Source organism: Calidris pugnax, unplaced genomic scaffold (assembly GCF_001431845.1).
Source record: "Calidris pugnax isolate Ruff unplaced genomic scaffold, ASM143184v1 scaffold103, whole genome shotgun sequence".
Lineage (NCBI taxonomy): Eukaryota > Metazoa > Chordata > Aves > Charadriiformes > Scolopacidae > Calidris > Calidris pugnax.
In genome coordinates, this window is record NW_015090990.1 from 16011345 (window position 1) to 16034927 (window position 23583).

General features: G+C 37.1%; 1 protein-coding gene across 1 annotated transcript in view; it reads right to left on the reverse strand.

Annotated features, from left to right (window-relative positions):
• LOC106895343 (aldehyde oxidase-like) overlaps positions 1-23583 on the reverse strand; it is a 43654-nt gene that overhangs the window by 2184 nt on the left and 17887 nt on the right. Inside the window, exons 16-34 of the mRNA XM_014954721.1 lie at positions 22638-22730; positions 20502-20671; positions 19053-19179; positions 18396-18518; positions 17125-17221; positions 16105-16229; positions 14503-14636; positions 12854-12941; positions 11249-11335; positions 10372-10563; positions 9842-10069; positions 8697-8792; positions 8242-8370; positions 7671-7745; positions 5971-6023; positions 4446-4560; positions 2562-2627; positions 1798-1986; positions 586-753 (exon numbers count right to left, since the gene is read on the reverse strand). Coding sequence (XP_014810207.1) covers positions 586-753; positions 1798-1986; positions 2562-2627; positions 4446-4560; positions 5971-6023; positions 7671-7745; positions 8242-8370; positions 8697-8792; positions 9842-10069; positions 10372-10563; positions 11249-11335; positions 12854-12941; positions 14503-14636; positions 16105-16229; positions 17125-17221; positions 18396-18518; positions 19053-19179; positions 20502-20671; positions 22638-22730 — 2355 coding nt within the window. The remainder of the gene's footprint in view (positions 1-585; positions 754-1797; positions 1987-2561; positions 2628-4445; positions 4561-5970; positions 6024-7670; positions 7746-8241; positions 8371-8696; positions 8793-9841; positions 10070-10371; positions 10564-11248; positions 11336-12853; positions 12942-14502; positions 14637-16104; positions 16230-17124; positions 17222-18395; positions 18519-19052; positions 19180-20501; positions 20672-22637; positions 22731-23583) is intronic.

The window sequence follows — 23583 nt, forward strand, 5'->3', positions numbered from 1 at the left end:
TATGAAGATGGCTGGAAGGAAGGTCAATGATAACTGGGACCAGGATCAAACAGAGATGGAAAAGCATGGTCACTGAACTGATGGACCTCACCTCCTGCAAGCTCCTGCGATGAGAGTAAGCCCACAAATCTATTTATTTGGGACCAAAGATGTCCTACCATGACCACAGAAGACTGTGGGAGTAATCTGTGAGTGAAAGCTCAAAAGTTTCCATGTTTGAAGGCTGATCCATTGCATGTCAATAAAAGGAGCTATTTAATCTTCTATGGGATTTGACATACAGAAGAAAGAAGAAGGCTTCAGGGAAAGAGGGGATTATAAAAATTATGTAAATTTAAAAGACAAAAAAAAATTATACAAGACCAGGGAAGTTACAATAGAATGACTGAATAGCATTTGTTGGAATAACTTGTGTGAGTGAGACCTGTTACCAGACATTTCAGCTACAGGAAACTATATGATATTGCTATACACAAAGCATGACTAATTGGAGACATCATTAGGCACCCCACTATTCAAGGGTGCCAAAAGCAGTATGTGCTTCTACCCAAAGACACTTAAACACCTTTCCCCAATTCCTATTACCATTTCAGTAAAGTCATCTGCACAGCTTGCCCGTATTTGTTCAGCGGTCAGAGGGCTGTTCAGTGAAAAGGTGTTTTTCAGTCCTCTTTCATTCCTCACACTAGTTACTGCATCTCTCAAAGCGAAGAACACAGAGCATCCCAAGAAAAGTCCTGCCTCACCTATCCCCTGAAAAAGAAAAAAATAAGAAGTCAAACAGGTGTAGGTTTTGAGCAAACGAGAGGAGTACATGCCATATCAATATGATCTAAAAAGCTTAAAAGTCAGTCACTCAAAAGGTGTTTCATCCTTCAGTAAGGGATTTTATTTTAGATTTAGTGGAAACAAGCTTAGATCACACCAAGATGGTAGCTGTTTCCAGGGAGCTAAAAAGGTTGGTTTCACATATTGGCTAATAATTTTACAATCTTTTTGGCTCCTTGCTAAATTGAAATTTAGAATAACCAGCAGGTAAAATTCAAGGCCAGATACATACAACTAAGAAAAAAAGTCTGAACTCACGATAATTCCCAGTGAACAAACACCACCAACCCCAGTGGGCTTGATGTCCTCACACTGGTTCTGACATAAGATTCACATTTTTTCCTATCTCAAAGATAGGTCAAATCCACCCTTATTCCGTAGTCCTCTCAGTGCTGTGGTATTGAATATTTTAATCTTGACTGGATTGTGATATTGCAATTGAATCTTACTTATGTCCTTGCTAAAATCTGAGAAGCAAATGTCTTCCCCAAGCATACTTCATGAAGACAGAATCACACCTTCTTACCATGAATTTTAAGGTTAATTATAGGAGATAAGTTCCCAGAAAAAGAGAAAAGCTCTGTTTGAAGAGGAATATTGCTATCAGCTGTCTAGATCAGCTCCCTAGATGAGATTTTTTTCAAACAAATACTTCTCTAATTCTGTATTACTGAGACAGATTTAAATAATTTTAAAGGACTTGTTTTTAAATTCGGCTTGCAACTTCTGTGTATGATCTGTTAACAAAGCCCTAAAATTACTACTTGCCAACCATGAAAGATATGCAGCAATATCCCGCATTATGTCTTTTCATACCAGCTTCCCTGATATTGTAAGCCAAACAATTTTATGCACACTTGTTTGAAATGCTAAAGAAGAGGAATTGAAAATTTATGTATGTTTCATATAAGAGTAATTTCTCGCTTTGTCCCAGGATCTAAGAATTACCACCTGTAATGGTTTGCTTACCTTGGATGCATAGATAGCATAAGGGTTTTGGGAAGATGACAGCAGGGAAACACTAAATTGTTCTGGAATATCACAAACAGCAGGAATCTTATACTGATCCGGACCCCGAGTACAGAGGACTCCTTCTGGAGAGTACTTTAATTCCTCCATTGTGTACAGTCCAATGCCTTGAACGAAAGCACCTTCAATCTTTAAATAAGAAAAGAATGTTTGGTAAAATGGGTAGAACTTTGGCAAGAACTGATCTGTATCACTAGCTGTTAGAAGATAAGTTTCTTTCCCATTTGCCTAATGGGATCCTTCAACATTTGGGGCTACCATGATGGGAAAGCTTTCATGCTCCTCTCTCACACCAAGCACAAACAAATGCCTTCATGATGAAGTGATGAGATCTGTGGACCAGTCTGCAATGAATAGAGGTGTTTCCCTGCTATCAAGTGGGGAAGGCAGGTCAAACAACAATAATTTGGAGACTGTAGATCACAATCAGGATTTAAGTCCAGCAGATAGTGGGCATATATACATTCAGGAAGTACTACAGGTTGACACAGTGAGTAAAACTCAGGTTTCATTGACATCTACAAAGCTCTGACACTGACTCAGATGGGTCAAGACTACAAGTAAAGAACCTTCTAATATGATCTATGACTTATAACATTATCTATGAAGAAATAAATGTTTTCTGAATTAATGAGGTAATCTTCACTTCAGATTAGGCTAGCAGTGTAATAGAAATTGAACAGCAGGAAATTCTTGGCACGTACCTGTCCTATATCCACAGCTGGATTTATGCTGCATCCAATATCCATAACAATGTCTGTTCTGAGGTTCTGTCAATAAAATTCAAATGCATATTACTGACAGAGATCCATGGAATTGAGGCATTAGAGCATAATATGGGTTAGCGTTTGTATTCAGTGGAGTAACATATGCTATGATAGGGACTCCTCCACCTACACAATTTTAAAGTATTTTCCAATACCCCATTACAAGCCAAATGGCATGGTCTCACTAACAGAAGTTAACCAGACACAGCCCGGCCAAATTTTTCCCATTGCACAAAGAAATCCCCACAGAGGGCATATCAGGAAATTGTCAGAGTTGGAAGGAACATCTAGAGATCATCTAGTCCAACTCCCCTGCTAAAGCAGGATTGCCTAGAGCACGTTACTCAGGACTGCGTTCAGGCGGGTCTTGAAGATCTCCAAAGAAGGGGACTCCACGACCTCCCTGGGCAGCCTGTTCCAGGGCTCTGTCACCCTCACTGTAAAGAAGTTTTTCCTCATATTTGAACGCAACTTCCTCTGTTCCAGCTTGTGCCTGTTGCTCCTCGTCCTGTCACTGGGAACCACTGAAAAGAGTCTAGCTCCATCCTCCTTCAACCCACCCTTTAGATACCTATAAGCACTAATAAGGTCTCCCCTCAGCCTTCTCTTCTCCAGGCTAAAGAGTCCCAGCTCTCTCAGCCTTTCCTCGTAAGGGAGATGCTCTAATACCTTAATCATCTTTGTTGCATATGATCAGCAGTCTATGACATTTAGCTGTCCAGACGGTAAAAAACTTGGAAATAGAATATTTAATTCTGGTGTAATTTGTTTGTTGGCAAACAGGGCAAGAATAAGCAAGAAAATATCAGATGTCTGCCATAACCTAACCAGTGAACCCATATAACATTAATAGAGATGCGTTAAAAGCTGGTTAACGCTGCACAGCTTTCATTCTGCTCCACCTGTAATTTGCATTTACAAGGCTGATATACTTACTATGATATACTTACTATCATGTGAATACAGGTGACTTAATGCAAAAACTGAATGTTTGTTGGAGCGTCCAGTGATACAAATAAATGCCATTGACATTATTTACAAAAATTCCATGATAGTCAGTTACTACCTTGTGATCTCCTGTTAGGCAGTTAATTTCAACCTCTGAACAAGCAGCTCCATAAAGAAAATATGTGAATGGCTGTCCTTCCCCTTTCTCCCAATCCATGTTTTCATCATAACCTCTGATGGAAGAAACAAAGTTAACAGGAAGAAAATTAACAGATGTTTGCATCATAATAAAGCAGATGAGCACATGAAAGTTTGAAGCTACTTCAAGTGAAATCTTAAATAACAGATCAGAACCCCTGCAGCTAAGTTCCCTGAAATCCTACAGAGCACTAGTAGTTTAGGTTTAACGGATCTGGTATTTATATAAAATTTAGCAGACCAGCATAATCCCAGAAATGTACTAATAAAGACACAACCTTAATCATCTTTGTTGCATATGATCAGCAGTCTATGACATTTAGCTGTCCAGACGGTAAAAAACTTGGAAATAGAATATTTAATTCTGGTGTAATTTGTTTGTTGGCAAACAGGGCAAGAATAAGCAAGAAAATATCAGATGTCTGCCATAACCTAACCAGTGAACCCATATAACATTAATAGAGATGCGTTAAAAGCTGGTTAACGCTGCACAGCTTTCATTCTGCTCCACCTGTAATTTGCATTTACAAGGCTGATATACTTACTATGATATACTTACTATCATGTGAATACAGGTGACTTAATGCAAAAACTGAATGTTTGTTGGAGCGTCCAGTGATACAAATAAATGCCATTGACATTATTTACAAAAATTCCATGATAGTCAGTTACTACCTTGTGATCTCCTGTTAGGCAGTTAATTTCAACCTCTGAACAAGCAGCTCCATAAAGAAAATATGTGAATGGCTGTCCTTCCCCTTTCTCCCAATCCATGTTTTCATCATAACCTCTGATGGAAGAAACAAAGTTAACAGGAAGAAAATTAACAGATGTTTGCATCATAATAAAGCAGATGAGCACATGAAAGTTTGAAGCTACTTCAAGTGAAATCTTAAATAACAGATCAGAACCCCTGCAGCTAAGTTCCCTGAAATCCTACAGAGCACTAGTAGTTTAGGTTTAACGGATCTGGTATTTATATAAAATTTAGCAGACCAGCATAATCCCAGAAATGTACTAATAAAGACACAGTAATCAGGTACAGCATAAAAATTTAAAGTAATGGTTGCTGAGGTAATAGCACATAAGAGAACTCAGAAAAAGGGAGGAAAACTGGCAAGGACCTATGAAAGAAAAACTTACAATATATAAATGAAAGAGTTAAAATTACAGAAACTGCCTACAGAATGAGTGAGAGGGCTGAAATATGAATATTGAAATAAAGTTGTAATTACTTAGAAGGAGTGGGACTAACTGAGGAAACGATAATAGTCATGGGTGTAAATTCAACAGACACAAGAGGACAGTGACATGGGGTATCTCCCAGCCATATGAGCTATGTGACCAAGGCATATTTTCTGCCCATATGTGACTGAAATGTCTTTGTTGAGGATATTTAAAATTATACACCATAAACAATTATAGTATAACTCAAAGCATTGAGTCATGCACTGATAAAGGGATACACAAAACAGAGAGGTCAAAACAATGACTCCAAAACCACTGTCAGTGAGCAACCCCAGGTCTCATGTAAGCACTAAGTCTCCTGTAGCTTTCAATTAGTGCTGAATCATGGCATCTGATTCCCAAGTTGGTTTAAAAAAAAATAAATTACTATGAGCTTTCTCTAAACTTAATCAGATGTTTTAAATTCTCCTTCCTCTAAGGAGAAATAACCTTAAGGTTCAGGTTCAGAATTAAATGGGCCTAATTTTCCACTAGTGCACCTGGTTGCTAATTACAGGTGTGTCCTGGATAAATATTCTATTGCTGCTACTAGTTCTTCCTGTCATGCAACTCGGTGTGATCTTGTTTGTGGGTAAAAGTGTAAATAATCTGTAGTAAAACAATACTTGTATCTTATAGCAAAACAGCCTCCGGGAAATAAACTATATTCCACTTTGCACACCTACAGCAGCAGTCACTTTCTTGAGGCTTTCTGGTTTGCTAATGGCCAAATGATGGAGAAAAGATGGGACAAAATATTCTTTTGATACTTTTTAGGGAGTCCACATAGGGCTAGGCATAAATTAGCACTTGAACTTTATACTCCAACCTCCCCTATCAAGGAATTACATTAAACATAAGCTGAGCCATTAGGAGGAACTATTGGACAGGATCTTCTATTCGCGGCATCGGTTACCTTCAGAAATCAGTTCTGGTCTAACCTATGCATTTTTAAGGAACAAAAATATATTACCTAAAGTAGCCAGTAGCTGAAAGATTCACACTCTGTTCAAAAGCTTCTTTTATCTGTAAAATATAGCAGTGTTTGTGAAAAACCAAGGAAGGAATCAGGAAGGAACACAGCATACATATATTTACTTATTTACATACATTTAGCTAAAAAGCAAACTGTAACAAGCTGTAAAAAAAGGAAGACCAGCTGAGTTAAGCATGTTTAGCTGCACGTGGTGCCTAATACTGTAGAATTAAATCCCCTTTGGATGAGCAATCTGAATTCTTTTGGTATTACAATAAGGAGTAGACCAGTCAGCAGTGTTGTTCTTGCAGAATCTTTATTACTGATAATACCATAGTCAGAAAGGGACCTCCTATGTTTTTCTGCTTAAGTTCAATAGAAATGCCTCTTTGTCAGTTGAACAGATCTGTGTGATAAGTCCCTGAGATAAAAGATCTGCATGACCTATTTGCACAAAAAGTGACGGTTGTCAAGAGAAATGCTCACAGTATTTTTCTGCCGGTGGTAAAAATGACAGTATGAGGTCCCAAACCCCTTTTCAGGGATTTTCATGTTAGATTTACTCAGTTTACAAGTCAATAAATTTATTTTATTTTATTTTTATTTTTAATTAATTATAATTTACTGACTTTGAAGATGTAAAATTAGTTCCCTGCATATACTAACATTCTTTCTTAGGTCAGCTATTTCTGCTAATATTTTGGGTGTGTCTGAATTATCCAAATTAATTTGGCACCTATTAAAGGAGATTATATTTTCATAAATAGTTGTCAGTTATCAAGCTACCACATGTTTTTGCTAAAACATTATTTGTTATCACTAGGAATTACTACTGCCAAGAAAGTCTTTAAATACTATAACTGCAAAAATATAATTACTTGAGAAGAAACACCCTAGTGTACCGGATCTGTAAATGCCTCAAGGCAGGGATTGTCCTTTTCATTAGGCTGTAGATAACAAGCAATATTGGATAAGAAGACATAACAAACAGGTTTTCTTTTAACGTCTCAGTACAGAGGACTAGATTCTCAGCCACAGCTTTATAAAAAGTTAATATTATAGCAGAAAACTTTTAGTTCAGAAAATTCAGTTTCTAAGCTCTAAAATTCTATTCCAGTTTCAAGCAGGCACCAGACAGGAGACATTTCTATAAATAGCTTTAGCACTGCTTCTGTACTACTTTACTGCAAATGTAACTAATATCATAACTAATTATATATTAGATCAATAGAGGAAGGATTCATGCTACGTTTTGTGTAGTTCTGTAATATACTGCATACAGGAGTGAGATGGAAGGAAGAAGTTGAAAAGGTTTCTCTTTATTGATTTGGTAAAAATAAAGAATAACCATGTAGGAAAACTGACACTGTTCGCATATATCCTGACAATCTTTTGGCAACAGCTTGTCTGAGGGTAAGCTGGGGTGGATCATGTTATTGCACAAGCTGACATTTTTTGTATATTAAAAATTTCTGTCCCTCTAAAGTGGCTTCATACATAGCTTCCCCTCCTTTCCAACTAGATATGGTTTTGGGATTGTTTCCCACACATCTAAGCCAAGTACCTGCACTCTATCTTCCTGTGAAATACCCTGTTCCTAAAGTTTTTAACTTTATCATTATTAGGCTGAGCAGACTAATAGACTACAACACATATACAAGCACACAAACACATTTAGTAGAGTTCACATGTCTTACCCAATCATTCCAAGTGCCTTCTGGGTTCTTGTTGATGATAGGCTGCAGGCGTTTCAAAAGAGTTTGGCAAGCATCCTGGTGAGAAGTCAGGAGATTATAACACAAAATTAACATAAATACATTCAGTACTATTCAAGATATGTTCTAGTTAGTACTTAATTGGCATATGCTTTACTGTCATTTTGGTTTGAAAAAGTATGATAGGAGGTGTCACTTTAACTGCATTGACAAAAACCCTATAGAGGTTTAATTTAAAAGGGCTGGAATATGCAAGAATCAGTAGATTTAGAACAGGAACAGGGTATGAGATTTGTATGGGAGTAGTTTGTTAGATGAAAGAAGGATTTTGTCAAACATAAGTCTTCTGGGTAAAGCTCTAATAAAATTCTGAAAATTCATAAGCTCCATTACGAGAAACTGTCAACAAGTCACGTTTCTTCGTAGCAATCTCCAGTGGTGTTATTGGTGATCTCAAACTTGATTTCTATGGGATCACTAACACTTAAAGTTTGGCAAGCACTAAATACCACGAGGGATAGGGTGTTTTGTTAAACTAAATGCTACTCCTTACCTTCACAGCCATGCCATTGACATCTGTCCCTGCAGATCCTACTGAGGCACATGCATTGGGAACAGTTCTTGTGCTCGTTTCACAGAAGTGAATACGTGACATGGGGATGTTCAATTCCCGACTAGCAACCTGTTCCAGGAAGAACAACATATTCTTGTCTGTTTTAGAAACATTTAAAACACTCCAACAGTTCCCCAGGTTTTATGGGCTCAGCTTCCTAAAAAATCTTAATTTTTAATAAGCCTTTTCATATACCATTGGAAGAATCTATTTTTTCTTCCTGCTGTCTCTCTGACTCTTAATGAATCTAACTCTATCAATGCGAAGAAGCAGTGGCCATGCTGAAAAAGAAACTGTCCTACTGGTACACTAACTAACCAAGAAGAAAACCATCACACTGTTTACCTGCATGACAAATAAAGCACAAGGTAATATTTGTTTGGATCACTTGTTACCTGGATCATTTTCGTATGAATACCCTGCCCCATTTCAATTCCACCATGTGTCAGAAGCACAGACCCATCAGTATAAATATGAACCAGAGCAGCAGCCTAAAGAAGAAAAACAAAATCGAGATCAGACTAGTGAGAAACGTGTTATATATGGGGATGAATTGATGAATCAAAAAAGACAGACACAGTTTTGAAGTGTATTTCAATGTATCTGTTTAGTGCTTTTGAACAGAAGGCAAAATTTGGAATGCTAGTCCTTGCTCTTCATCTACTATGAACTTCAAAAGGAGAAGATCCTTGCAGGTGTGCTTCTTCTGTTGCTAGATCCTGAAATAAATCTCCACCTGGCAACAGTATCTCAATGGTTCCAAAAGAAGCTGGAGGACTTCCCTCACTAGTGGCTGTACATGCAAATTCCATTTCTCTCTCACTGATGTTTGAGAGCCTTTGGCCACAGGTTTTTCAACAGCATAGCTTGGGCAGGCTGTTGGCATTAAAAAGCAGTGTCGTTCTGAATGAGATCTTCCTCCTGGACGTAGTTGGAAGTAGCACTGTAGACTGCAAAGGCCCTGTGACTTTAGTCTTGAACAGAGACAGCCAGTTTGATACGATACGAGCCAGTCAATTAATTTTCAATTGATAAAAGCTCTTGATTCCAGAAGCACTGGATACCTACATTCAACAAAATAAAAAGACCAAAAATACCACTGTCCTTCTTTTCTTCCTTAAATTTAGTCTTTGATGACATCAAAGCGTTATGTCTTTAAGAATAGCATCCCATAGTAGCGCAATGGTCAGAAAGTTAGCTCAGAGCTCTTTCTAGAATGGAAAACTTATCCAATGAACGCTTTGCCATCAGTCCTCAAAACCTTTTCATAAAAGTGTTCAACTCTTCTATACCAACACCACGATGAGACTGGCCTTTGAGTAGGCGGGGTCTAAACTGCCTGGCTCCTGAAGACCAAACAACTTTAATCTCAGCTTGAAGAGAGCTAGTAGCTAGTGTAGCCTTCAGGGAACATCCATTAGGAGGATAATAGTTTTCCAGAAGTTGAAAGATAACACATTTGGTTTGTATCCTAAGGTAGAGTAACTGTAATCTCCTATGGATAAAAAGCTTAGCTCACTTATTCTTTAAAGGAACTAACCTGAGAAAGATAACGTGTGCCTAGTCCAAATGGAAACTTCATTGGTACAATGGCAATCCCTTTTTTCTTCCAGTAATTTTGTTTGTTAAATTCAATGACAGCTGTTTTCCTACTGTAGTATGCAGATTTCTCCATACATTCATTCCAACACCGTATTAAGTTTTGCGGATCAAGCTTTTGTTTGAAGTGTGTCTGGTCGTTCTCCTTATACATGTTTATTTCCCTTATCTGAAATTACAAAATTAACAGCTATCACACAATCATGTTAAAGGCAGACTGATCATCTCGGGGAGGGAATAGTAAACAACAAGATTACCATATGTTTTTTGAACAATTACCAGTTTGGTTCAGTTTGTAAGAGCATGTTATTCACTCAACAATCAGATATTGATTAAAAATATATTAATTTTAGCACAAATTATGTTCGACTTAGAAAAGAGTTGTTCAGACAGTTGAGCTAATCTAATGGTTTTTAACTTTCCAACTGCACAGATTTGATTTCAGGAGAGAAGATGCCTTCATTTCATCACCTTTTCTGGTGATAAACCGGTTTTATCTGCAACTCCTGTTATCCAGGTTTCTGTCACCAGTGCTGACTGGGGAAAGCCGAACCCTCGGAATGCTACGTTTGATGGCAAGTTTGTTTTGCAGGCACAAGCCCAGCATCTCAAGTTGGGAATCTTGTATGCGTTGTCCATTTTTAATAAGGCTACTTCTGCTACCTGAGGAAGAGGACAAGCAAATATAGTTAAGTGTCAGAACAGTGTTTCTTTCAAATTCATATTTTAAATCTTCTTCATCTCATATAAAGACCTTAACTTGAGACAATTAGCTTTAAAATTGACTTTCTGTCAATCACTGGTAATAAGAATACTCTTATGCACACATATAGGCTTTATCATACATTTCTCATTCAGCATATTAATTTGGCAAGTTATTATTTGATATTCATAGAACACAGATGATTTTACTAGTAGTTGAGTGCTGATCGGTAGTTAAGGATGTAAAAAATACTTCTTTTTATGATTGATTTTGCTCCTATTGTATACTATGTATTTTAAAAGGAATACATTGTCAGTTAACATGTTTATAATGGGAAAATAAGCCCAAGAAGCCATTCATGAAGTGAACGTGTAGGAAAATATCAAAATACTTTTTGGTATACTTTTTGAACATCTAGGAATGTTCACTGTAGCTAAGTCAAACCCCACTATCCTACTGTATAGTGCTTCACTGAACTGAATAAGGAAAAGTTAAACTACTAGGTGTAGATTTACCAGCAACGCATAGTCCTTACGTCAAAAGGCTATATGATTAACAATATACATGCAAGGGAATTTGGCCTTCATTATTTCCAGCTAATGATTCCTCCATGTAATAAGATTTGTCAGCTTATAAAATCCTTACCAGGATAGATTCATCAGGGGTGCACCCTCCATTAATGTAATATTTGGTATCCACAGCTCTGATCCTACCATCATTCATGAAGCCAACCTAGAAGGATCAACAATAACTTATTTAGATTTTGGCATACATTGGTTTCTTCGGTGCTTGTATATTTTGGAAATGAATATAACCCACACAATTAGGGTCATACTGCACTATTAATTTCTGGGAAGCATTCACGGAAACTATAGAAGGGCAAGAAAGAAAGAATATTCCTAAGATACTGGCTTTCCCACCCGGTGTATAACAAGTAACATCAGCTCATTGGGAAAAGAAGTGGGGAAGCCCAGTGGCTTCCTGTATATTGCCTGAGATGGCTGATAAGTGTGTCATCTAGGAATGTTCACTGTAGCTAAATCAAATCCCACTCTGACTGTAGGAATAGTGTCTGGCAGACCGAGTACGACATTTGCTTTTCTTGATGAAGAAATGTTATCTTTATCTCACATCTCTCTTTTCACCTATTGCCACTAACAGTTCCTGAATTCTCAGTATGAGCTACAGCTTATTTTAAACTTTAGCGAAGCGTCTTATAAAAACTCTCTCACTTTACTTATTTAGTATATTATACGATTTGATATGTTACTTATGTAGAACTTGTTTAGCGTAACTTGCTTAGTATTAGTAGCTGAATTTGCTGAAGCCTTAGGCCGCAAGCTGTGAACTTTCACCTAGAAACGTTGAACTTTTACCTAGTTAAGTAAAAGAAGGCCTCAGAGCCGCTTCAAGCCAGAAGATAAGGAAGCTACAACTGTCAGCAGAAGCTTCAACTTTAGAGATAAGAAAAGAGATGACCAACCCAGCGACAGCGGAAGGACCCAATAAAGAATGGGAAGACCCCAGACCCCAATATTACTATTGGTCCAAACTGCTGTGTGAGGGGTGGGTAACTTAGATGGTAAGGGTATAATTGCCCAGGGATTTCTTTGTTCAGGGTCCCTCTTCGGTCGCACCAAGCTCAAGCTATAGCTTTATTAATAAAAAGTACTTTTATAGAGGAATGTATCTTCTGGCTTATCAATTCAGAGGAAACCTGGAATCAAACCCTGTTATGGTGGCTAGCATGTGCAATTTCCATGACAAGTAGAGACAGAAAAGAAGGCAGAAATTTTCCTATCTAATTGTTATCACTGATGACAGTGCATGAACAGGGAAAAGATTAGTTTCCTTCATAGGGTGAGTTTTCCTGTACGACACCATTTTTGTGAAAAACTAGCTGCTCTTTTGTGTGAACCTAACCATATGGATGGTTTAAAATAAACCTCTGCAGAAGAATTCTGAGTTTAGCTTCCCATTCCCAGAGAGAATGACAGAAAGGGCTATAAAAGGAAAAGAGATTAGAGAAAACAACAAAAGAAACCCAAAATCCCGCAGAGATAGATGCAGAAGCAGAGAAAGAGCTGTACAGCAACTTCATCTCTTGGTTTCCTGGCTAGTTCTTTTATATTAAAATTAAATTGATTATACTCATTTTCATTAATAGAAGAAATATTAACCAGTAACATTTAAATACTTATTCACAGAATGTGGGCAGGTATTTTTTCACTGAATTCTTGTGGCACTCACTTTATATTTACCAATAAAAGGATGTCGGCCACCAGTGATTAACATATCATCCCCTCGACTCAGAATAAGACGGACTGCTCTGCTGGTTCTAAATAAAAAAAATAAATAAATAAGAGACAATCTCAACAGATGGCTATTCATCATGTATCCAGATCTAGCCATGCATATAAACATAAAGTTAAGTTTAATCTGAATATAATAAGCTTAAATATGTGCATAAAGCTATGTCCAGAGTTCATTTTTTTTGCATTTACAATCATATCAAAATTTTAATTTCATCTTGAAAGCCAATGAGATAACTCAGTGAAAACTTCTTCTGAAGAAACTGTTATTTCAGTGTTAAGACTGAACTGTGTTAAGTGAGCTCACAGCAGTTAGCATTCGATCTTAAGCAAGAAATAGTCGCCTTTTAGCTATTCAGAATCATACTGAAATAGAGTGCCTTGGGATAAAACCAAAACATGGATAATAATAAAAATATAAAAATTACTCTACAGATACATATACCATTTAAAATAGTTACTTTTGAAAACATGACATAAGATGTAAAATAAGGTCCTAACAATAAAAAAAGATTGTTTTAACTATAAAAAAAGATTTTTAGCACGGCCTGGTTAATCCAAAACACAGATAACATGGCCAAAAATAATCAAAAGCAGTTTGTACAACAATGACAGTAGTTACTAGAGAAATGTATTGAGCTGACCCCTCAGATTACAAGATCATTAGATCAGAGGAAATGGTATGATGTTACAGCAGGGGAGGTTTAGATTATATATTAGGAAGGATTACTTTCCTGAGAGGGTGGTCAGGCACTGGAATGGCCTGCCCAAGGAGGTGGTGGAGTCACCATCTCTGGAGGTATTTAAGAAGCGTGTAGACGTACCACTTCAGGGCATGCTCTAGTGCCCAGGATTGTTGGGGGCTTTTTGTGTGTGTGTATGGTTGGACTTGATGATCTCAAAGGTCCCTTCCAACCATGAAGATTCTGTGATTCTGTGATTTTGGCTAAGGCAGGATGTACCTGATGAGCATTCTGCAGCAAATCAATTATGCTTATAAAAGAGGTTACTATCCCCTGACAGTTAATTGCCAATATTGTGCTGCAAAATCTGGAGTGTGTGGGATGGAGCTTTATGTGTTAAGGTTACTAAACTAATCAACGTAGTATTAGCAAAAACATAATACCTAATAGATTTAAGCTAATTTTGACTGAAAGATGTTTGGGACTGAACTAGAACTACTGGTTCTTAAAAGCAGTTCCACTCATGAACTCTTCCCTCTGCATCCTGCTGTGCCAGTGAGGTTCACATTTGGATGGTTAATGTCATGTTTTGAATGTAAATATAAAGCCTCAGTAGTTAGGGACTGGTCTTTTTGAAATGCTCAATCATTTCAAGGATATTTCTAGCTTATACTAATACCAATTTATTCAAGTCCCATTAATTTAGTTGAGACTAGAGCTGCTTAACATAAGTAGTTTAACAAAACAAAGAAATGCACTGAACAGTCTTACAAAATATGAACAGTCAGGATTTTATGACCTTTTGGTTAGCAACTTTGGGAAAGGAGAAAGCTTTTTTGCCAAAATGCAAAACTTGTTTACTCCATTTTCTCTTCATATCCTAATACACACATATCACACTTACTTGTTTGCTGCCACTGCAGCAACTGATGCCAGTAAGCCAGTTTTCAGGAGTTTCCCACCAAAAGCTCCACCAACTCGTTTAACATGGCACATGATCCTGTTGGCTGGAACACCTAAACTTGCAGCTACCATCTCCTGTAAAACCAGTTTTAATACTTTATGTCACCTCAAATGAAGCCTAAAAGTTAGGTTCTGAAATAAAAATCTTGTCTAGAAAAGGGTTCCATAGATGTTTCTAGTTTGTTTGGGTTTTTCAATCAGATGAAAATAATCTTTCTTTTACCATAGGTTAACAAGCAAGGAAAAGAAAACAACAAACACTCAGCATTGTTCACATTTAAAATCTCTACCATGGAGACTGTGAATGGGCCACGGACAGAACTGAAGAATAATACCCTTAGATTTCATTACTTAAACAGTAAGAAGCTTCAGGTATAAGACAAAGAAACTAGATATCAGTTTTTATTATTTTTATTACTAAGATCATAAATTTGATTTTAATTTTTAATTCAAATAAAACCATTTGTTTTTTAATAATCTTGGTCTTGCTAGTGTCAGGAATGTTCTTGCTTCAAATAATTTTCTCAAACACAAAATGGTTCATGCTTCATGGCTATTGGCAATATAACAATAATGGAAATGATAAAAGGAGCTGAACTGGGTTTTGAACATAAAATGCCAGTGTTGAGTCTGAAATACTATCAGTTTCATGCCCTGTAGCTATTGCTATGAGACCATACCTTATGTCAGCCTTGTTTTACCATTTACCATCATGAAAATGATCAGAGGGATGGAACACCTCTCCCCTGAAGACTAAGAGAGTTGGAATTGTTCAGCCTGGAGAAGAGAAGGCTCCAGGGAGACATTATTGTGACTGTTCAATATATAAAGGGGGCTTATAAGAAACAGAGAAAGACTTTTTATCAAGGCCTGTACTGACAGGACAAGGGGCAACAGTCTTAAACTGGAAGAGCATAGGTTTAAATTGGACATAAGGAAGAAATATTTTACAATGAGGGTGGTGAGACATTGGAACAGGTTGCCCAGAGAAGTTCTGGATGTCCCATCTTTGGAAGTGTTCACAGTCAGGTTGGACAGCACTTTGAGAAACTTGATCTAGTGAAAGATAACCCTGTCCATGGCTGGATTAGATGATCTTTAAAGGTTCCTTCAAATCCAAGCCATTCTATGATTATGATTTTGGCATGGAGCAGCAGTCTCACCTACAGCTATTAGAGCTGATCAAACCCTCAGCAAGGTCTGACTCTGCAAGGTGCTGACTATTCCTTATTTCAATGGAAAGCTAACGGTAACGGTGGAGCCTCTGCACCCCATGCCTGCAATAGCAGGACATGAGGTATTTTGGTCAAAGGGAAATTAGAGACTTCTACTCACAGTCCAGTGTGAGGACTTATCCTCACAGTGTAGTGTTCAGTGTTTATCAGGATACAGCAGTCCCACAAAGCATTTGTTGTTGGATAGTCCAGATGTGCAATTTTGTGTTCCTACTGCTTCTAAACTGTTAAGATGTTTTTTAAAAATAATCTTAAAAACCTCTACTGTCACGGGTTCAACCACTTTCTCTGAGAATGCTCTGTATTACCTGAATAATGGCTGGATGCTGTGTTGACACATACACATCCATTTCTTTATGCTCTCCTTTTGGAACAGCAAGCACACTCTGAGTTTCCATGTAAAAATGTTCCTGTCCCCCAATGTGAATTTCCCCTGTTCCAAAGAGAAAAACACAAGTGTTACTGAGAAAAAAAGACAGAAGAAATTAACTAGGAAAGAATAATGGCCCATCATCATGTAAATTACAGTATTCAGCGCCAAATCCTCTGATATTCATGTATCAAGGAGCAAAATCTAGAATAAAAACACAGATTAAACTCCTTAAAGGATTAAACTGGTCTTGTTCCAGTGGCATCAACAGAACTTGATTAAGAGCAGAACAATTATGTGTACAAGTGGTGACAACATTAAATAAAACATAAATTAAACAAAGCATGGACATACTGGACCAGGTCAAGAAGGCAGCCATCAAGGTGGTCAGGGGGCTTGACCATGGGATGTATGAAAAGAGGCTGAGAGAACTGCATTTATTCATCCATGAGAAGAAAAGGGTTAAGGTGACATCTTATTGCTGTCTACAACTACCTAGTTGGAGGGTGTAAAGAACAGTGAGACAGACTGCTCTCAGAGATGCATGATAAAGAGATAAGAAGAAATTAACATAAGAAATTCTAACCTGATACAAGAAAACAAATTCACCATGAAAGTCGTCTAACATTGGACGAGGTGTATATAGAGGTTGTGGAATCTCCATCTTTGGAGATATTCAAAACTTGACTGGACATGGCCTTAGTAACCTGCTCTAACTGGACCTGCTTTAAGCAGGAGGTTGGACTAGATGATCCCCTTCCAACCTAATTATTGTGCGATTCTGTTTCAAGGACAGAGGATTCAGAAAGCTTGAATGCAGTTAACAGAATCACAAGACCACTAGATTTAATCACGTCTTCTTCCTATATGGAGAAAAGCCAGAACTGGGACTTGAAAAACAGACAGACAAATCCAAATACTGACAACAACTTAGTAACAAATGTATTCTGCGGTTTACCTTCAATTATATTATCAACAGTTTCAAATGCCTGATCAACATTTCCTTGTTCTAATTTTCTTTTTGGCTCAAAGAATGAGTTGTGCTTTATAGCTTCCTGCAGTGGAGAAAAACAGAATTATTTTTTTTGAAGCAGTTTAAAGGTTCTCAGCCTGATGTGCCATTTTACTCTCAGGAGAAACAACATTCTCTTCAGAGATTTGAACCACCAGCTACCAAAGTCAACAAACAACTGTATTTCATCACTTTATTGTCATTGTTGATGAGTTTGTGTACTCAGTTCCAGCAATTCTTTCCTGATGTATCTTGTGTTACTGATGATAGCAGTTTCCAAAGGGAATGAATTCAGTTTATTCAACCTGCTCTTTCCTCTCATACATCTAGCAAGTGACCAAGAGAGCACAGAATAAGAATGGAACCACATCACCCAAAAAGCGATGTCATTAAGAGGGGAAGAAATCACAAGTACTAAGTAAACATGGAATCTATTTATTAAGTATGATTTGCTTTATTTTTAATAAGACTTCATTAAGTTTCAACTGTAATGAAATGTTAGTAAAATTCGTAAGTCTTTAAAAAGAGCCTACTTCTATTTTTTATACCAGAAAGACTGTATAACAGAGTTATACCCCACATGCATTATAGAAACAAGCTGTAAAGTGACTACCAGAACTAATGCTGGTTCCCTGCAAATGTGTTCTTTATTCCTTACTTCCACTCATTTCTTTAACCCAACATAAGTTCATTTCCCCTACAACTCCCACATCACATTTCTAAAATTTTCTAAATCCCTAATATCTTTCCCATCACATTCCCCCAACACTTGTACATCTCCTGCCTAACTTTGTTGGCTTGCTAGCTGGACAACAGATAAAAATGCTACAGATAATCAGGAGCTGACAGTTCAGCCACGTACTGATTGCCCAGCTGGTAACTAGCAATAGAATTATATACAACCAGCATGCTCCTTGCCTTTTCCTCACTGGGAACCTTAAAACAATTCTTTTGTACTCTTATGTGTATTATTATGAAACTTGTGAGACCTTAATACATTTGAGACTGCTGCCTATCAATCAGAAGTGGTCAAAATTAGCCAAAAGGTTGAAAATGTATTTATAAGGAGTCTGGCAGACTGGTTAATTGCATGTTCATATTCACCTTGTTTCCTTAGAAAATCGTGTTTAAAAAGCAAGTGAAAAGTGTGAACTGCTGCTGCCACTAATTAAATAGATAAAATAATAAAAAGGCAAGATAAAAGAAACTATTTGTACCTCAATTGTTAAGATCACTGGTTCCAGCGCTTCATACTCTATCTTCACTTTTGCAGCTGCTTGTTTGGCATGAACATCTGAATCCGCAACCACAGCACAGACAATCTGACCCACACAAATCACCTGTAAAATACACATCACCTAATGGAACAGTGGATTCAAATTATTCCCATATGTGCAGCTGATATTCTTCTTTTGTGTAACCACTATTCATATTTCCTTTTTAGAATTTAGATTTGAATTAGGACTTTTGTATTTTTTAGACCACCCATGAAGCTAACAAATTATTAGAAAATGCCAGTACAACTGGAGATTCAAGAAAAATACAGTATTCAAAAATGGGTAAGTGATTTGGGAGACTAACTTTCAATGAAATATACTCTCCCAGCAACTCAGATGGTTTTGTGATGTTTACTATGTATTCTTCTGATTGATATATTTTTCTCTAAGCAGAATATAATATATACCAGCTATTTTGAGGTTGAAAAGGGAGTGGGAGAAAACTGTAAGAACTTTATCATGAAGTGTTATGGCTAAAGTGATTCCCTGACATAAACACAATACAGATATCCAAGAGTCAGCAAGTAAAATTTCATTATAAAAGAAGAAAAATGGTAAAAATTAAGAAAAGTATTTAAATAACGATTGTAGTTATACCTTGTTTCTTGCAAATACAATCTCTGGATCATCAGAATAGTAAAACTCGTTTGTAGCTGGTACGTCATGAGCTGTTATGATATCGAACACACCTGGTCCTTGTAGAGCCTCTGAGGTATCTATAGATCTAATTGGGATATGGGAAGAGAGAAGTGTAATTCATTAGCTTTACAAAGCATTGCACAGGGGAAGGGAACACAGTTTCTTGTGCTGCCAGAATCTGCTCATAGGCTCAGACATATCTTTTCCTTCTGTCTCTGGCATGCAAAGAAATGCAGGCTAAAGGCAATTTATAATTCTACTAACCTGCTTCATTTCTAGGAGATACTGTAGATGCAACAGGGAAATCATTAGCCCATTAGACTTCCTGAACTGCATTGATTTAATACAAATTACTGCACAATTATGATGCTACAATTGCAACTTTTTAAGACCTCACGGTCCACACAGATATCAAACTGATAGAAATAAGCATCAGAAAACAGAAAGTTAATTTACAGAATTACAACAGAAATGGCAAGACGAGTATAAATGGAGAATGAATGGGACTGGATGGGTGTAGAAGGATCACAAAGAAAGGCAGAAGGTTTATAAGAAAGCCATGCTTTGATAGCACTGGTTTAGCAGGTCATCAAGATCCCAGCACATCTACAGGTATCTTCTCTGAACACTCAGATTGGAAGACAAAGGAGAGTGAATAAATCCTACTGAGTCACTGAGATGAGGGGGATGTCAGCTCCTTGAGTGTACCAAAAAGAGCACATCCAAACCCCACATACTATCACCAACCTAAGAATAAGCCAGGAAATATGAGATGCTCTATAGCTAGCAGCCCCAGTCTGCTCTGTCACACAATTAATCCTGACCAGCCCACCTGGATACATGTCTTGGTGCTTGAATGCTGGGCAAACAACTTGGATATGTGCATTTTGGTGCGTGAACATTGAACAAACTGCTAGAATAGGTGTATCTTGGTAGTATAAAAACATAAGTGAAAACCGTTTTCTTTCAGAACAAAATCCTCTTCCCATCTTCCTCTCCTCATATGAGCTTTGCTACCCTGTTGTTGCAATGTTGCAACACTATTTTCTACATTTTTAACAATTTTCTTTTTTCATAATAGAGTTGAGGTTTCAAAGCTATGTTGGTAAAGCTGAGTTCTGATGCCTATTTTGCACTGCACAGCTCAGCACTTCAGAGAGATACCTAGGCTAGGTCTAGGTTGGCTTATAGACCATAAACAGTTCAACCTTATTAGTACAGTAATATGGGGTGAGACAGTTAAATCCAAAGAGTCTTCTACCAGAATGACAATATTGCTTCCAGCACTGGAGCTGGTGCAGGTATCAGACATGCTGCTCCATATACACATAACTCATTAGTCTGCTCTAAAAATCTCAGTCAGTAATTCATAACAACACATTCTGCAGATACACTTTGAACACTTACACAATCTTAGCATGAGCTCTGGAGCTAGTGACGACAGCCAGGAAGAGCTCCCCATCCACAGAAGGAAGGTCATCAACATAAACCGCTTCACCAGTGGCATGCATAATTCCAGACTGGTGCATAATGGGCCGTCCTACAGGATCCTGGGGAGACTGACTCGGGTCTATGTCCTGTTCAGTCAAAAATACACACACCCCAAACAGTTACAAAAGAATAATCATGTTATTCTTACAGTAATCAGAAAAGAATCAGATGAAGGAACAACTGTTCATATTATCATCTTCTGATTCAATATTAAAAACAGATGTGGATAAAGGACCTGACTGCTGTTCCTGGGCATTTCTTCAATTTCTTCTCGTAAGAAGCCTTCAGAGAGCCTTGCACAGTTTTGTCTACTTGGATTTTTTTTCCCTAATCATTTACATCAAAGTGATACAAACAGCAATGCTTTTTTTCAGAAGGACAGTTTCCTCCCTTACTGTTTGGTGTCATGAAGCTCTGATAATTTCTGAATTATTCTCACAAGATTCTGCTCTGTATTTTATCAGTGCCTGGTGTTGTATTTTGAGCTATTTGTAGAGATTCCTAAGATTTGTCTTCCTTGCATGAAAGATTGCAGCAGATCAGTGTACACCAGTGAGAAAATGCTGTTTAAATACTTACTTTCCAATTTTATTTCCTTGCACCTGTGGATGAATTTAGCGTCTTATTAATTTTATTTCGCTAAGTCTTTCCTGAAAGTTAATTCAGTGTTGCCAGTTAATTCTGCCACACCAATTAATTATTGGCAACTTCCAGAACACTCTTCCGATTTCTGGGTCAGTGTTCACACTGTTTCCTTTCCTACATTTAGAACTACTACATCGCTCACGTCTTCAAACCCTTTTTCTTCTATAGCTTTCAGCACACAAGTGTCCCCACTACACATTTCTTACCTCTGGCACTTTCTGGCACACTCTCTGCTATTAGTCCCAGGCCAAGAACTGACATTTTTCACTCGTCTGCCTAAAGTTCCTCAAATGGCTGTCTCAGCCAAACCATCTCCACTTTTCCACTAGCAGAATGATTAGGTATTCAACTTTGAGGATACGCATTCTTATTTTCGCTCCTTCATTTTATAAGCTTAATAATGTCCAGATGAGAAACTCCAGAAAAAAAGATATGGATTTGCAAAAGTTAGACAGAAATTTAAAATGAAAAAACCAGATTTTCTGGTTTCTAAATAATTTCTGTTGCTCAATGCCAACTGATCTGAGTAACAAATTGTTTCCATTTCAGTTTAGTTACTTTCTTACAGCTGGGGAATAAATTGCCAAAAGTCATAAAGAACTAGTTCCTTTGATGCTGGCCCATTTTATAAGCCTGTAATGTTTTGTGGTTTTTTTAGATCAACTCTGAAGAAAGCTAAAGATAACAACTTGAACAAATTTAAACATTTAAAGCTAAAATGTTTTTCTAGAGAATATCTGAAAACAAAAAAAAAAAAAAAAAGGAAAAGTTCACCTAGATTTCATTTGAATTCTCTTTAAATTTCCAAAACCTGGGATTTTAATTTGTGTATTGAGGTTATCAAAATATCAAAAATCCTTGCAGGAGTTCCCACCATGATCTAGTCACAAGGGCAAGCTCAGAAAATCCAAAGGGTTCTTTGCTGCCCTCTACTGCTGCCTTCTCCTTGAACACTCTTGTTAATTTGATCAGATTGCTATAACAAACTCCAACTTGATTCCTAAACCTACAGTAAGACCTAAGAGCCCTCTGAGATCTTAAGGGAAGTGTATTTTGAGACAAGAATACTATAGTGATAACTGTAGACTTGGGCTTTTCAATATTTTTTTTTTCCCCAGTTGTGTTGCACACTGCAACATACCATGTTTAAGCAGTCTGACAATGGAGTTCATGCAGCATGTTTATCTTTTGAGAACTGTTTAGAAGAAGAAAGTGTAACCATATGAACCTATTTTTACAGACAAGGTTTTTCTAATTACGATACAATTAACATCAACCACTAACAGCCTGTTGCCGTCAATCCTTTAGAAAATTTGTACCTGAGCTTCACAGCAAGGTCATGCTTGAACTGTGACTTTTAACCAAGTCTTATAAAGCACAGAACAATCTTAGAATAAAATCACTTGCCTGGTATATTTGGATACTCTGAGGCATTTTGGTTTGGAAATCTTGTAGGACACTCCTATATTCCATAGGTATGCCAGGATAGTGGCAAGGATCCTGAAAAAGAATTATTACTAAAACTCAAATTTTGAATATTCCAATTAAAAAAGCTAACAACCAAAATCATCAAATACAAACTCTTTATATAGGGAATTCCTTCAAGACTCTCACAAGCTAGAAAGGTTCTAAAACAACAATTTTAAAACAATGTAGAGCTTTGAGATTTCACTAAATAATATTTAAAAATATATTGGATTCAACACATATGATTGTTTAAAGTAAATAGCACAAAGCAGATATAGTCATAAAAGCTTTGTTCTGGGGTCTGATCAAAACTGGCAGGTTTTTTTATTTTTTATTACTCCTGGTAATAGTAAATTACCTAATAATGGTAATTCAGAGGAAAGAGTTCAAGGTAGCAGAGAACAAAAAAGGCAAAAGGGATATTTTACCTCATAAGAACAGATATAAGACAAAAACAAGTAAATCACACCTAGAAAGTACTGGGAAGTGAATTTTTAGAGTCCTCCTCTCCCAGTCAACAACTCATACAAGAAGAAGGGTTTGTTTAACACCTACAGTTGCTTTCCAAATATGTTATTTCTATTTTGTCCATTTATGTTTTGAGCTACAGACAGATGGAGGAAGACCTTATGTTTTCTCTGGGCCTGGGAGCTCAATAATCAATATATTGTTGCATTAACATTACTCAATTTATTTTTTTTAAGCCTAATATCCAAAATGAAGACATCTGAGCACCTAAAAGTTAAATGGGCATCTCTCCATCAATCACTTTGGGAGTTAAATGGTTACATTCCTCTGTAGATCTGAACCCCAAAGACAGCATTTAACACATTGTACAAATTGGAAGCATCAACAGATAGAAAAAAGCCCTTTCATTCGTTTGCAC